This window comes from Taudactylus pleione, unplaced genomic scaffold (genome assembly GCF_031769625.1).
Source record: "Taudactylus pleione unplaced genomic scaffold, aTauple2 ptg000040l, whole genome shotgun sequence".
In the NCBI taxonomy this organism is placed as follows: domain Eukaryota; kingdom Metazoa; phylum Chordata; class Amphibia; order Anura; family Myobatrachidae; genus Taudactylus; species Taudactylus pleione.
In genome coordinates, this window is record NW_028284442.1 from 7,674,214 (window position 1) to 7,688,313 (window position 14,100).

The 14,100-nt window shown below is 48.6% G+C and overlaps 1 protein-coding gene across 2 annotated transcripts in view; it reads left to right on the forward strand.

Moving 5' to 3' along the window:
- The first annotated feature begins 7,904 nt into the window (after positions 1-7,904).
- ACSS3 (acyl-CoA synthetase short chain family member 3) overlaps positions 7,905-14,100 on the forward strand; it is a 109,759-nt gene continuing 103,563 nt past the window's right edge. For both annotated transcript variants that reach the window (XM_088454378.1, XM_088454379.1), the window contains exon 1: positions 7,905-8,402. In XM_088454378.1, coding sequence (XP_088310504.1) covers positions 8,011-8,402 — 392 coding nt within the window. In that variant the 5' untranslated portion in view covers positions 7,905-8,010. The remainder of the gene's footprint in view (positions 8,403-14,100) is intronic.

Consider the following 14,100-nt stretch of genomic DNA (forward strand, 5'->3'; position numbering starts at 1 on the left):
CGGTAGTATGGCCCCCCCCAGTAGCAGGCCCCTCAGTAGTATGGCCCCCCAATAGTGCAGATCCCCCCCAGTAGTATGGCCCCCCCAGTAGCAGACCCCCCCCCCAGTAGTATAGCCCCCCCCCCAGTAGCAGGCCCCTCTGTAGTATGGCCCCCCCAGTAGTATTGCCCCCCCCAGTAGCAGACCCCCCCCAGTAGTGCAGACCCCCCCCCCAGTAGTATAGCCCCCCCCAGTAGCAGGCCCCTCTGTAGTATGGCCCCCCCAGTAGTATAGCCCCCCCCAGTAGCAGACCCCCCCAGTAGTGCAGACCCCCCCCCAGTAGCGCCCCCGGACCTTTGACAAGTAAAAAAATAAAACTTACCTGATTCCCCGCTCCCGCGCCGTCCGCTCTGTCACACGCTGAGGAGGAAGCCGGAAGACGGAGCTCATGTGTGAGCTCCAGCCAGCTCCCTCCGTACAGCAGCCAATGAGAGTCTGTGTGACTCTCATTGGCTGCTGTAACAAACACACAGCTGCCGCTGGCGGCTGTGTGTCTGTGTCTGTGTAGGGCAGAGCGCTATCACTGCGCTCTGCCCTACACGCGAGGAGACCTGATGTCGGATTCTCTAGTGAGAATCCGACATCAGGCGGCCGCCGTTCGGCCCCGAACGGGGATCCGAGTCAGGCGGTGAACACCCGAACAGGGTTCGGGTGGACTCGGATCCCCAATGTTCGGAGCGGTTCGGATTCCACAAAATCCGAACCGCTCATCTCTAATATAAATATATATATATATATATATATATATATATACATACATACACACATGGCTATTTTTCTGGAAAATTAGGTTCAGGACCGTGGGTGGGGCTACTGGAGGTGGAGCTATAGAAATACAATTATAGGTATATTGTATATGTATATATATATATATATATATATATATATATATGTGTATATATATATATATATAGTATTTAGAAAATAATGCACTCAAAAGGGGCTTTAAAATAAAATTTATCTAGTGGAAAAAAGCATTTTGGTCCAGGACATTATATCATAGTTAATGAGAGGTTCAGGTACTGAGTTCCGGTTAAAAAATAGCACTGTAAATAGATAGATAGATAGATTGATAGATAGATTGATAGATAGATAGAAGGGTGAGCTTTATGATGTCGCACACAGCCGCACAACTGTATTAGGCCTGGGACCTGATAGAACTAGTGCTCAGCACTGCCACCGGGCTGAAGACAAGCCACACATTTTAATCCCGTGAATACTGGGATTGGAGGCACCAATCCCCGGATTGAGATCCTGCCGTTTTTTGCCCTAAATCCCAGGATCCCGATCCCGGGATTGGCTTCCCTAATATATATAAAAAAATATTTCTTAAGGGGCACTAAAGGAACATTTTGCCCTGGATTCTACTTGGTCTAGAACTGGCCCTGAGTACAGTACTGTACATTCTAAAAAATTGATAGGTAGAAGCTGATTGGTTGCTATGGACAACTTCACCACTTGTCCTCTAATTAGAAAGCTTGATAAATATCCTCCTTAACATGGCATTGTAAACGCCAATATGACACACATGGCCGTAGAGAGCCAGCTCGGGCCCAGGGGGCGTGGCCTAATCACGGTGGTGTGGCCATGCCCCCTTAGGAAATTTTGGTGTGCACTGGGGAGGGGGGCTCTGTGAGCCCCTCAGCCTGGCGCAAATCTTGGGAGGGGTGCAATCAGTGTGATCGCTCCCCCTCACAGTCAGAGGGGACTGCTGTTGCTGCTCAGCAGTGGTAACAGTCTCCCACTGCAGCCCAGCACACAGCAGCATGTGCTGGGCTGCTGACAGGTAAGAGAAAGGGGGGCGTGGCATCGAACCCGGGCCTCCACTGGGCCCCTCTAGCAAGCGTGGGTAATTAGTGCCCTCTCGGCGCCTCCGATGACACAACATACAAGATGAAAGCTAATATACATTTTTTAGCCAAATAGATACTTTTGTAACCACTAGAGGACATTAGACATACAGTACAGTACAACAGGAAATCCAGTTTTAAAGGAAACATAAATAAAGGTGAAGCTGGGAGGTGTGTGGTGACAGGTCTATAAGGAGAAAATAGAGAGGTATTTTGGTCATAATTATTTATCACTTACTTGACAGTATTGATAAAAATGTAAAGATGGCAGGTCCATCAAAGAAATAAAACACAGCCAGATATACTGCCAATTCGTCTCTCTGCTTTATTCCTCATATCCAGTCTCTCGCCCAGTTCTGTAGCATCCGCCTTTTTGTTGCTACCCTGTTTCTTACACAAGATGCAACTCAAATTATCCTTTCTCTTATCATCTCCCCCCCCCACACAAGTACTGCAACCACCTCCTATCTGGCATTCCTCCTCACCCATCTATTCCAGCTTTAATAATTTTCCTATGTTGCAGCTCCACATCTACCTCGCCACTCTGCAAATCCGTACACTAGCTCCCTACTAAAGTATGCAGTCACTATGTCTGCCATTAGCATGTCGACATTAACAAAGCCGACAAAAGAAGGTCGACACTGATGATGTTGACATGGTTAAAATGCTGACATCTTTAATGTCGATACCTGCAAAATGGCAACATCAGACATGACAACATTGTCATTATGTTAACATTTCCAGTAGGTTTAGGGATAGAATAAGAAAACCAGTATGTTCACAGTCTGACAATGTCGAAATATTTGTGTCGACATGATATATGTCAACATCATGAACATGTTAATATGTTCAATGTTGACACCTTAACCATGAATGTCGACAATGTGACTGTTGAACAGACCAGGGGTCATATGCAAGTTATGCACTACTAGCTGGGAGGCCTGGCGTTGCCTGGGTTAAAGAATGGACCTTTATTTTTTTTGAAAGGTAATGCGGTGCAGGTGTGTGCAGGGACTTGCTGAATGTTGATGCGGTGCAGTTGTGTGCAGGGACTAGCTGGAGTGATACGTGTAATCATATTGGGCCAATGGTGTGTTTGAAAGGTAATGCGGTGTAGGTGTGTGCAAAGAATTGCTGAATGGTGATGCAGTGCAGGTGTGTGCAGGGACTAACAGGAATGATAAAAGGTGAGGTGATAGGGGTTGGGGCTGGAGTAGAGCGTGGGTGGGCTGGTTGGAGATTACTTACCGGTAGGTAAGTACTGCCAAGACTCACACCAACACGCGGGACGCCGCACAGGTGTTCCAACCCACTCTGCAAATCCCCCCACCCACCGAGACTTCCTAGAATGTCGACCATAGGTCCAGCAGGGGTGACGTGCAAGGTCACTGAACCGCACGGGAAGGAGCCCCCTAAAAGGGTCCACCTACCTCCCCAGTCTCATCACCACTCATCACTGAACCCCACCCACCTGCCCGGGATCTTAACAGAGCAGCATTGTGACTACTCAATAAAAGATTTTGCCCAAAATTACTGTGTCTCGCTGGCCTCATTTTGATCCTATTCCATTCCCCTTTTCACATTACTCCAAACTACACTCCATACCAATCACACCCTCCTCACTCCCAAAACATCACCACCACCAGAAGAAACATTCTAATTAACACCACTCACAAACACACACAAGTCATCACCAGTACTAGCAGGAAGAGCGCACCTTACCCCCCCTACCCCCATGCGAGCAGTTCTGACTATAAAATAACCCAGTGACGTGGTCAATGACGCTGCTGTATTAATTATGCACACCCATAAAACGCCCGTTTTGACCTTTAAGCACGCCTGCGTTCGGATCTCCACTCCCTGTTTTCAAGCACCTTCCCCTGTTACCACCCACATACGCCTCCTCCTGTCACTCAAAATAGTAGGCATTCGCTATTTAGCGAACAAACGATTTTCGGCCGCACTGACTGGTTCGCGCATGCGTATTACGATCCGTACGCATGCGCAGTTGGCCAAACATCGCTCGGAACGAACGAGCGGGCGCTTATGAGCGGCTCTGAATCAGGCCCTTAGTACATAGATATAGCAAAGGAAATACAATGATAAAGGAAATCCGTATTATGGGCCTGATTCAGCGCCGGACGCTATTTGCGCTCGCTCGTTCAGAAAAAGGGGCCGGCTATTTAAATTGAGTGCTCGCTCTTTGCGGTCTGTTGATGCCTCTATGTCTGAGCGAGCGAACAAAACATGCGCTCGCTATTTTGTAAAGACACCCCCTGGCCGCTCACATCCTACGTCATCTCCGCTATTTATTTGATTAATCGAGTACATCGAAAGGCGTCTGAACTGCTCGCAGTGCTTGTGGTTGGATTTTCCTACCGCAATCATGCGAACAGTTCAGGCTAAGAAACAACCAAGTGACGTGGTCGATGACGCTGCTTTGTTAATTATGCACACCCTTAAAACGCCCCTTTTGACCGTTTGGCACGCCTGCGTTCGGATCTCCACTCCCCGTTTTCAAGCACCTTCCCCTGTTACCACACACGAACGCCTCATCCTGTCACTCAAATTAGCAGGCACTCGCTATTTTGCGAGCGCTCGATTTCCGACCACAATGACTGGTTGGCGCATGCGCATTACGACCCATATGCATGCGCAGTTGTGCGAACATCGCTCGGAGCGAACGAGCGGCCGCTTACAAGAGGCTCTGAATCATGCCCTCTGTTTGATGATAAAATAAATTTGATGTAAATAGCATAGAGATTAAACAAACAGTTATAGAAAATATTAATGCTACAAAGGTAACTCATTAGTTTCGATTTGGACAGACTGCGACAAGCTTTGCACGGGAACAATTCTGGAATTATGGCAATAGTCTTTTTTTAACAGACAGTTGTTATTCCTCCTGACATCAACACGAAAAAATTTAGTTTTGACGTTACACACAAAAGGGCCATGTAAATTTGTCCATGAGGTCCATTTAGGTCTTCTCCAGCCACATTAAGGACCTTATTCAGAGGCGGCCGTACGGTCTACGACCGCACGGCCGCCTCGATGTTTTGCCAGTGCGCATGAGGGAGCCGGCTCCGGTCGTAGCGGGTCTCTTTCCAAAGGGGGCGAGCTGTCGATGTTGATTGACAGCTCGCCCCGTTTGGAAGGGAGCCAGCACCGGTCGTAGCGGGTCTCTTTCCAAAGGGGGCGAGCTGTCGATGTTGATTGACAGCTCGCCCCGTTTGGAAGGCGGGCCGGGGGGGTGGCAGCCCAAACGGAGGCGTTCCCATGGGAACGCCTGCCGTTTGGGGGAGGCCCCACTGACATCACTAGTGATGTCAGTGGAGAGCTTCCGGCTCTGACAGAGCCAGAAGCTCTCCGGGGCTTACGACAAGTGAGACCCTACCCTAGGGTCTTGTCGTAAGCCCCGATGGTCGCGATGGTCTCTGACCATCGCGACCATCTCCCGAGCGGTGGTTAGAGCTGTGGGTGTAAACCCACAGCCTAAGACCGAAACAGAGGCGGCCGGTCAGGATACAAGCAGCCGCCCAGTTTCTGAGCGACCGCTTGCATCCTCCGACCGCCTCTGAATGAGGCCTAAGGGGATCATTCAGACCCGCTCGTGAGCGGCAGTACGCTCGCAAGCGGGTCAATGTTCCCCCACTGCGCATGCGCATGACAGAGGGAGCTCCGTCGTGTGCATGCGCGAGACCCGGCAAGCGACGGGCTCTCCATCGCTCCGGGTCTCGCACCAAAGGGGGCGTGCTGTCGATGTTGATTGACAGCACGCCCCCTTTGGTGGGCGTGCCTGCCAGACGGAGGCGTTCCCATGGGAACGCCTACCGTCTCAAGCCGGCCCCACTGACATCACTAGTGATGTCAGTGGGAGTGATTTTGGCTCTGATAGAGCCAAAATCACTCCAGGGCTTGCGGCAGCGAGACCCTACCGCAGGGTCTCCGTCGCAAGCCCGATGGCTATAGCTGTGGGTGGTAACCTACAGCTATGTGAGCGTCCATGAGGACGCTCCAAAAAAAGGTAGGAAGGCCCTGATTCGGAGCGAGCGCTCTGGTCAGAGCGTTCAGCTCTGAATCAGGCCCTAAGTGTCTGTTTATTTATTGTCATGCCAAAGCAGACTCCTACCGGGAATTGGACTTGTTTCAAATTGAAGAATCGTTTTTCACTAAATGAGATAGAAACAGTAAAAAAAAAAAAGGGAAAAACTAGCATTTTGTTTCAGTAAACAGGGCTTACATCAAACTTTCTGGAGAAACCAGATAATGTGTAACAATCTCTACATGGTATCAAATAAAGGCCCTAATTCAGAGCCGCTCGCAAAGAGCGAGCGTTCGCTCTGACTCAGGGCGGCCGCTTTTTTGACCACCCACAGCTTTTGCGTGCGGGCAGGTGATCGGGCTTGCGACAAGACCCTTGTGGTACGGTCTCATCTGCCGCTAGCCCCAGTGAGCTTCCGGCTCTAATGGTGGCGGAAGCTCAATGCTGACATCACTGGTGATGTCAGTAGGGCCGCCCACAAACAGCAGGCATTCTTTCAGGAATGCCTCCGTTTGTCCAGCCACCTCCCCCCCACCCCGCCTACAAAACGGGGCGAGCTGTCGATCAACATCGACAGCTGCCCTGTTTTTAGCGAGCCCCGGAGCGAGTTAATTTCTCACTCGCTACGGGGCTTACGCATGCGCAATGCACAACCATCGACCCGCTTGCAAGCAGGTCTGAATCAGGCCCAAAGTCCATTGCCATGATATACCTCTAATGCTTTAGGCAGCATAAGCCAAGAAAGAGATTGGATGTCCGTTTTTTCATGACTTGCTTCACTATAATCGTCACTGCTCGGCTCCCTTTTGTCATACATTAATGTTTCATACACCTAAACCTTCCTCCACAATTGCTGTATAGAATAGTGAAACTGCATCAAAATCTGTCCAGTGGTTCTTGAGATTAGCCCGAACACACAGTAGTCAGATGCCTACCATGGACTTTATTTTATAATAAATAAACAAATATATAATTATTTATCTTATATATATAAAATTCATTGGTCTGTTTGTTTGTCTGTCCGGTTATGCATTCGGACACCTCTGCACCGATTGGAATAAAACCGTGAGGTGGTCCAGTTGGGTCTTGCCCAGGTTTTAGGGAGGGTTAGGGTCCCGGTTGGACCTCACGTTGGTGTAAGCCGGGCAGAACTTTGACCCGGGGAGCCTGTTCTGAGCCTTCCACTGGATGGATTTGGCCGAAAACTTGACAGAGTGGTAACATTCGATCCCAGAAGACATACTAGGGGGTTGAGGACCCGGTTGGACCTCCCATTGGTGTACGTTGGGCAGAGCATTGACCCAGGGAGCCTGTTCTGAGCCTTCCACTGGATGGATTTGGATTAAAACTTCACAGAGGGGAGTTAATTGGTCTGGGATGCCTAATTTAATAACCCGAAGATTTAAATCCAGAACTTCAGCTAGGATTTTATCCTGGAATATAATTATTTATATATATATATATATATATATATATATATATATTTCAGGTACAAATACTGTTATCAATGGAGTGCTAAAGGAATAAAGGGAAGATATGTAAATACACCTATAGCTTATATTAATACAACATTTTTTTTATATTATACTACTGTAATTGCATCCTGTAACTACCATTAGTATAAGATGGCATGTGGTACCAGGTGTGCCATATCATCTAATCCCTGAATTATAGGGACTTTGTTCTATTTATGTTTTCTATTGTTTTTATGTATTAAACTATGTTAAAATTTGCACAATAAAAAAAATGACAATTGCTACGTATACACAGCATTCAGCTTGTTGGCAAAATATTATAAACTATACTTCATGAAGAAAGAATCAACCCCTATCATTATGTAAATGAACAACTAGCTCAGGCATTGCAAGCAATGAAATAAAACTTTGTGCAAACATTTTTTTTAATGTTTTCAGGTCGGGCTTATTGGGAAAACCCGTTCAGGACTTACAGGACCCTGCTGGTAGAGCACATCTTGCAGGACTGGATCCAGTGCTGGTTTTCTGTCTCTCGCTAAGTACATGACTGCTGTCAGAAAAAGTCTTCTGCAAGTTTTTTTGTTTACTTTTTCAAACCAAAATGTACATTGGTGTAAGACGCCTGTCCCAGTATGGCTGCAGGCACGGGGGGCTGAGGAACACCGCTCTCCCTGGCCGGCAGGCTGCCAGGGGCACAGCTCTCCAGGCTCAGCCCCCCTGTGTGCAGCAGGCATGGAGGACTGCTCAGCTGTATGAGGGGATCAGGAGACAGCCCGCTCCCCCTGCTGCAGCCACACACCTCACCTGCAGCAGCCGCCACCGGGCACCGTACTCCACCCTGTGCAGCGACAGCACCCCGGCTACTTACCAGCATGTCTTCCGCTCCTCAGTACAAGACCCTGAGCAGGTCTGGGGCACAGCAGCAGAGAATATTACATGGTTTAAGCCATGGACCAGCGTTATGGACAACTCCAATCCTCCATTTACAACATGGTAAGTGCTTTGGTTCTACTGGACACGTCATTACTGTTATTTAATCAAATAACTTTTCATTACTTTCTTCCTGCGGAATCTGTACACATTACCCTGGTGTGTCTACAGGCAAATGGCCAACTTCCTAAGAAGTTCATTACATAGAGACTACAGTATGTGCAGCAGCGTGCACACATTTGTTGTGTATGGTGTATTAATGTCCCTGATATAAACTACAGTATATATCACCCTGCTGTACTATAAACAGGCCACCATATGGGACTTGGCCAGGCTCCTGAATCTACAGTACACACCATATCGGATACATCATCAGAGAACTGGATAAACCACTAGGAGACCTACAGAACAGGAAGCCATATAATACACACCTATGAAATCGGAACACTAACCAGTGCATTTACTACCTGTGTAACTGTTACTGCAAAATAAAACCTTCATTTCACTTAAGTTCTACCAAATGAACACACTAGACTATATGCTCCCTGAGCGATATCGTCTAGTGTGTCCCCGGCAGGCTGTACTCAATGTCGTTCATGACATTGAGCACAGCCGCTGAACGATATCATTAGCGATATCGTTCAGCGCCGGGCTCTCTCACCCATTCCCTGACATGCAGCAACCTGACGAGGTCGTCAGGTTGGCCTGCATGTCAGCGCGATGAACGATGATGACGAACGACCCGCGGGAACGCGTGTCGTCGTCATCGTTCATCTTTTTTGTGTTAAAAATGGACGATAAAGTGGACGACTGAACGATAACGATATCGTTATCGTTCAGTCGTCCACTTTAATCGCCCAGTGTGTACGCACCATAAGTAACTGTCTTGTAAAGATAGTGGATGCACATAAATAGAAATTGACGCCTGGGGGGGAAAGGGGTCAGTATGGAGGTGATAAAAAGTTTAACTCCTATTGACTGGGGTTGACTTGTGGTCAGGTATTTCAGCATTTGTATTATGTGCTGGGTAACTGAGAATTACTGTTATTTTGGTAAGGTATCTTCACTTGTTTGTTTTTGTTACGACATATACTGCTTTTTTAGTTTGCTATTTTAGCTTTAAATATGGACTAAGTTATGTAGATTTTATATATATATATATATATATATATATATATATATATATATATATATATATATATATATATATACACAATTAGTATTCATGTGTCCCACAGCAGTTTAGAAAATACCTTGAGTGACAACACAAATACATGTTCATCTTTATAATACCTGCTTGATTGTTCATCTCATCTTAAGGCCCCCATACATCAGAGATGGATTGGAGCAATCGTGCAATTTGCAATCGATTGTGTATAAAAATTTGCAATGTGTGGGCTTCACAGATCGCAGATTGCAACCAAAAAGTGATTGGAATTGTTTAATCAGATTGTCCAACATGTTGGATTTCACAGATCGATTGGGGCTGTAGATTGCTAGTGTATGGACATGATCAGCAGATTTGCAGACCGTTTCTAGCAAAATGATGGGCCTTTCAAGATTGCCAGATCTGTGTTTGCTGCAATCGATCTGCAAATCACTGAAAAAGATCTGTAGTGTATGGGCGCAGATTGCTCGATTGGGAAATCCTAAGATCGAGCAATAAATCTTGAAATTGTTCAATTGTGGTTTTCAGATTGCTGATGTATGGGGGCCATTAAGCCCCGTACACACTGGACAATGGGCCTGATTCAGACCCACTCGCGAGCGGCTGTCCGCTCGCAAGTGGGTCGATGGTGTGCACTGAGCATGCGCACGACGGAGGGAGCTCCGTCGTGCGCATGCGCCAGACGCGACGAGCGAAGGACTTTCCTTCGCTCGTTGTGTCTGATCAAAGGGGGCGTGCTGTCGATGTTGATTGACAGCACGCCCCCTTTGGTGGGCGTGCCGGGGGCGTGCCTCCCAGACGGGGGCGTTCCCAAGGGAACGCCTACCGTCAGAAGCCGGCCCACTGACATCACTAGAGCCAAAATCACTCCGGGCCTTGCGGTTGAGAAACTCAACCGCAGGCTCCGGCTCGCAGTGGCAATGGTCACGATGGTCAAGACCATCGCGGCCATCAGCCTGCACGCTCGTATAGGCTGTGGGTGGTGACCCACAGCTATACGAGCGTCCAGGAGGACGCTCCATAATTATGGAGGACGGCCCTCATTCAGAGTGTGCGCTCTGCTCAGAGCGTCCGGCTCTGAATAAGGGCCTATATTTGTAAACTATATAAACGATAACGACATCTTTGATCGATATATATATATCGTTCAACTCGTCCAGTGTGTATGCACTAAGCGATGAACGATGTGGGCTCCCACGGGTCGTTAACGATATCCCCAGTCTTCTGTACATGTAGCTCAATCTGGGGATATCGTTAACAATGCCATGCTGCCGAATGCAGCATGGCCCCGTTCCCCCTCGCCATCGTTCATCATTACTGGCATCAGCAAGTGTGTGTGCACTTACCGATGCCGGCACCCCCACCTGGCCCGCAGCCACCGATATCGCTCAATACACACATCGTCCAGTGTGTACGTGGCTTAAGGGATTGATTCAGGCCTCATTTATCAACGAGTTTTATCACTCACAACGAGAAATAAAACTTATTGCGTATGATAAATGGTGCTCCAGCCAATCGATTTACAACTGTCATTTTTTAAATAGATGACAGGAGCTGATTGGTTGGAGCACCATTATACGCAACGAGTTTAATCACTCGTGTTAAGTGATAAAACTCGTTGATAAACGAGGCCCAGAGTTTTACGTAAATCCGTGGATGTTGCACTATACATGCATCCGAGCAATTACAGTAGTATGCATATCTGTGCACATATAGGCTAATGGTGCATACACACGGTATGATCAGTCAGCGATAACGATATTGCTGACTGATCGTCCTGCACCTTCCCGGTGTGCTGGATGATCGTTATTGTTCATCTAACACACCACCAACCCACCAGCGGAGTCCCTATGTAACCTGGTCAATATCGTTCATATTGTGCATTTTTATCGTACCGTCTTTATGCACCAAGTGTTCTGAGAGTGTAATGCGGGCTACAGTATGCAGAGATCTGTCTGATTTGGGACAGATCATTTCCTCTAGGTATAGGTTTGGTGCAAATGAGCACTGATAGTGATGACAGTTACTTTCACACACGGATAGATGAAGTTGGTGCTGCTGCATAAATGCAGCCATGGTAGTAACAGGGCTTCCGAGCCGCGCCATGGGCATCAGCACTGGGCAGTTCAGCATTGAGTGGCTGTACTCACAGGCTGCTCTGCCGCGTTGGTGCAGAGTTCAGACACCCTGCAAGCCAGAAGCATGGGCTGTGGGACAGCGATGGTGTAGCCCACAGTGCCCTACGGTCTTTCTGGCGGCACCGGTTGTACATCCCTAATTATGGCCGTGAATGCTGCCAACTCTAAATATGGGTGCAGAGCATCATTTATTTCTTACCACACAATGCAAGTGACCAGTGTGCAGCTCTGAATTAGGCCCTAGGTCAGGGGTGGGCAATAAACGCCCCCAGGGGCGTATTTATAGTGGGTGCAGGGTGTACGGTGCACATGGGCCCCTGGGTCCAGGGGGGGGCCCACACCGCATACCCTGCACCCATAGTATACTTATCTCTCTGGAGTCCCACACCGGCGTCTGCGCATGTACAGTACAAGGAAAATGGCCGCTGTGGCCATTTTCCCTGTGACCTGCGCATGCACTATAGACTCTGGGCACACTCTAGTGCCCAGAGTCTATAAGTGCAGCGCTGGCCGTGCAGCCGACTGAGAAGAGGGGTCACATGACGGAGACTGCACACGGCCCCCTCCTCTCTAGAAACGCCCCTGAACGGCGCCTCAGCTGTTGTAGTACTAGACATCCCAGCATGCCTTGCCACAGTTTTGCTATTTGGCCATGCTAAAACTGTTGCAAAACATGCTGGAATTTCTAGTTCAATAAGAGCTGGAGTGCCACTTATTGCCCACCCCTGGCATTGTGATTGTGCTCCTGTGGCCATGGAAACAAAAACTGTTCCTGTCTATCTCATTGGAGTCCTGGATGGTCCGCTATACCCTGATCCCACACCGCACATAAAAATAAGGCTAATTCCAGCCAACAAATGCAAACTGTTTGTTTATTTCTGTTATGAGTTACACCGTTATTCCAGAAAGCATTTTTACTGTGCTGTTGGTCCAATCAGCACAGGAATGGTGCTTTTTATAGCATTAAGGGATGCCAGGGGGGCTAATTTCAAAAGTCAGCATTACATGCCATCTGATATTGGATTCAACCTACACTTGATCCTTTCAAATAGGAAAATACCATGAGTAAGGAAATTAAATTTAATATGTGATAGTTTAGGCTCACTCTGCCACCCTGTCTCTCTGCCACCTGTGGTTTTACTAATTTATCTTGGGTTATCATTCTTACTTATTAAACTGGCATTTCTCATCACTCCTACTGGTATTACTTGGCTATCAGTACTGTGAGGGCTAAGGGCCTGACTCAGACCCGGTCGCAAGCGCTGAGCGCTCGCAACGGGGTCGATATTTGGCCACTGGGCATGCGCGAGACCCGGCTAGTGACGGGTGCTCCGTCGCTCCGGGTCTCGCACCAAAGGGGGCGAGCTGTCGATGGTGAGTGACAGCTCGCCCCGTTTGGTGGGCGGGCCGGGAGGGTGGCCGGCCAAACGGAGGCGTTCTCAACGGAACGCTTGCCGTTTGGGGGCGGCCCCACTGACATCACCAGTGATGTCAGTGGGAGAGCTTCCGGCTCTGTTAGAGCCGAAAGCTCTCTGGGGCTTGCGGCCACGAGACCCTACCACAAGGGTCTCGTCGCAAGCCCGATGGTCTTGACCATTGCGACCATCAACCTGGCCGCTCGCTATAGCTGTGGGTGGTCACCCACAGCTATGCGAGCGGCCAGGAGGCCGCTCCAAAAATAAAAACGCCCTGGTTCAGAGCGTCCGGCTCTGAATCAGGCCCTAAGTGTGCACCAGTTGTAGGAGAGTAGTTGCTACAGCTGTTAGACTTCTTCACCTGGTCCTCATTCTTCTGAGCCTGCTGCAGCAGCTCTTTGCTGATGACTGTGGCTGATTCCTCATGGATGCTTACACCAAATTTTTCTCCAGGGGGTGAATGGCTAGAGCTGCTGCTAGAGCCTTCCAGGCTCTAATGTATTACTTTGCCTCCTGGAGCTGTAAGGAAGAAATGCGTCTCATGGATTTGAATTCGGGAAGCACAATTACAAGCTGCGCCTGGGTCTACATTGCGCCTTCCACTGATGGCCCCTTCACTAGACAACCAGGGATGGGGATCCTTCCCCTGGTCAATACAGCATTCAGCTTACAGGAAATGGAGCAACTGTAAAACATTGCTGGAAGAGCCCCGAAAACCACTGGCCCATCATAGGGGGCAATTCAATTCAAAGCAATGTTGAATAGCCTCGGGAGGGAGCTCCTGAAGCTATTCAATTCAACACGTTGTTTAGACAGGCTAAGGATTTCTTCTCGCACCCCCCTGGGGATGAGAGGAGAAGTCCTACAAAAGTGCTGGCCGCGCAGCTGTTCAACTGCTTAGCGCGGCGCTAACAGCCGCGCGCCCGGGACTTTAGTCAGAGAATGGCGGTTCTTGCACCTAAACACCCAGGTTAAGTTGCGAGAACCAGCATTCTCCAACTTAACAGCGCGCTGAATTGAATTGCTCTGGGAGCTCCCTC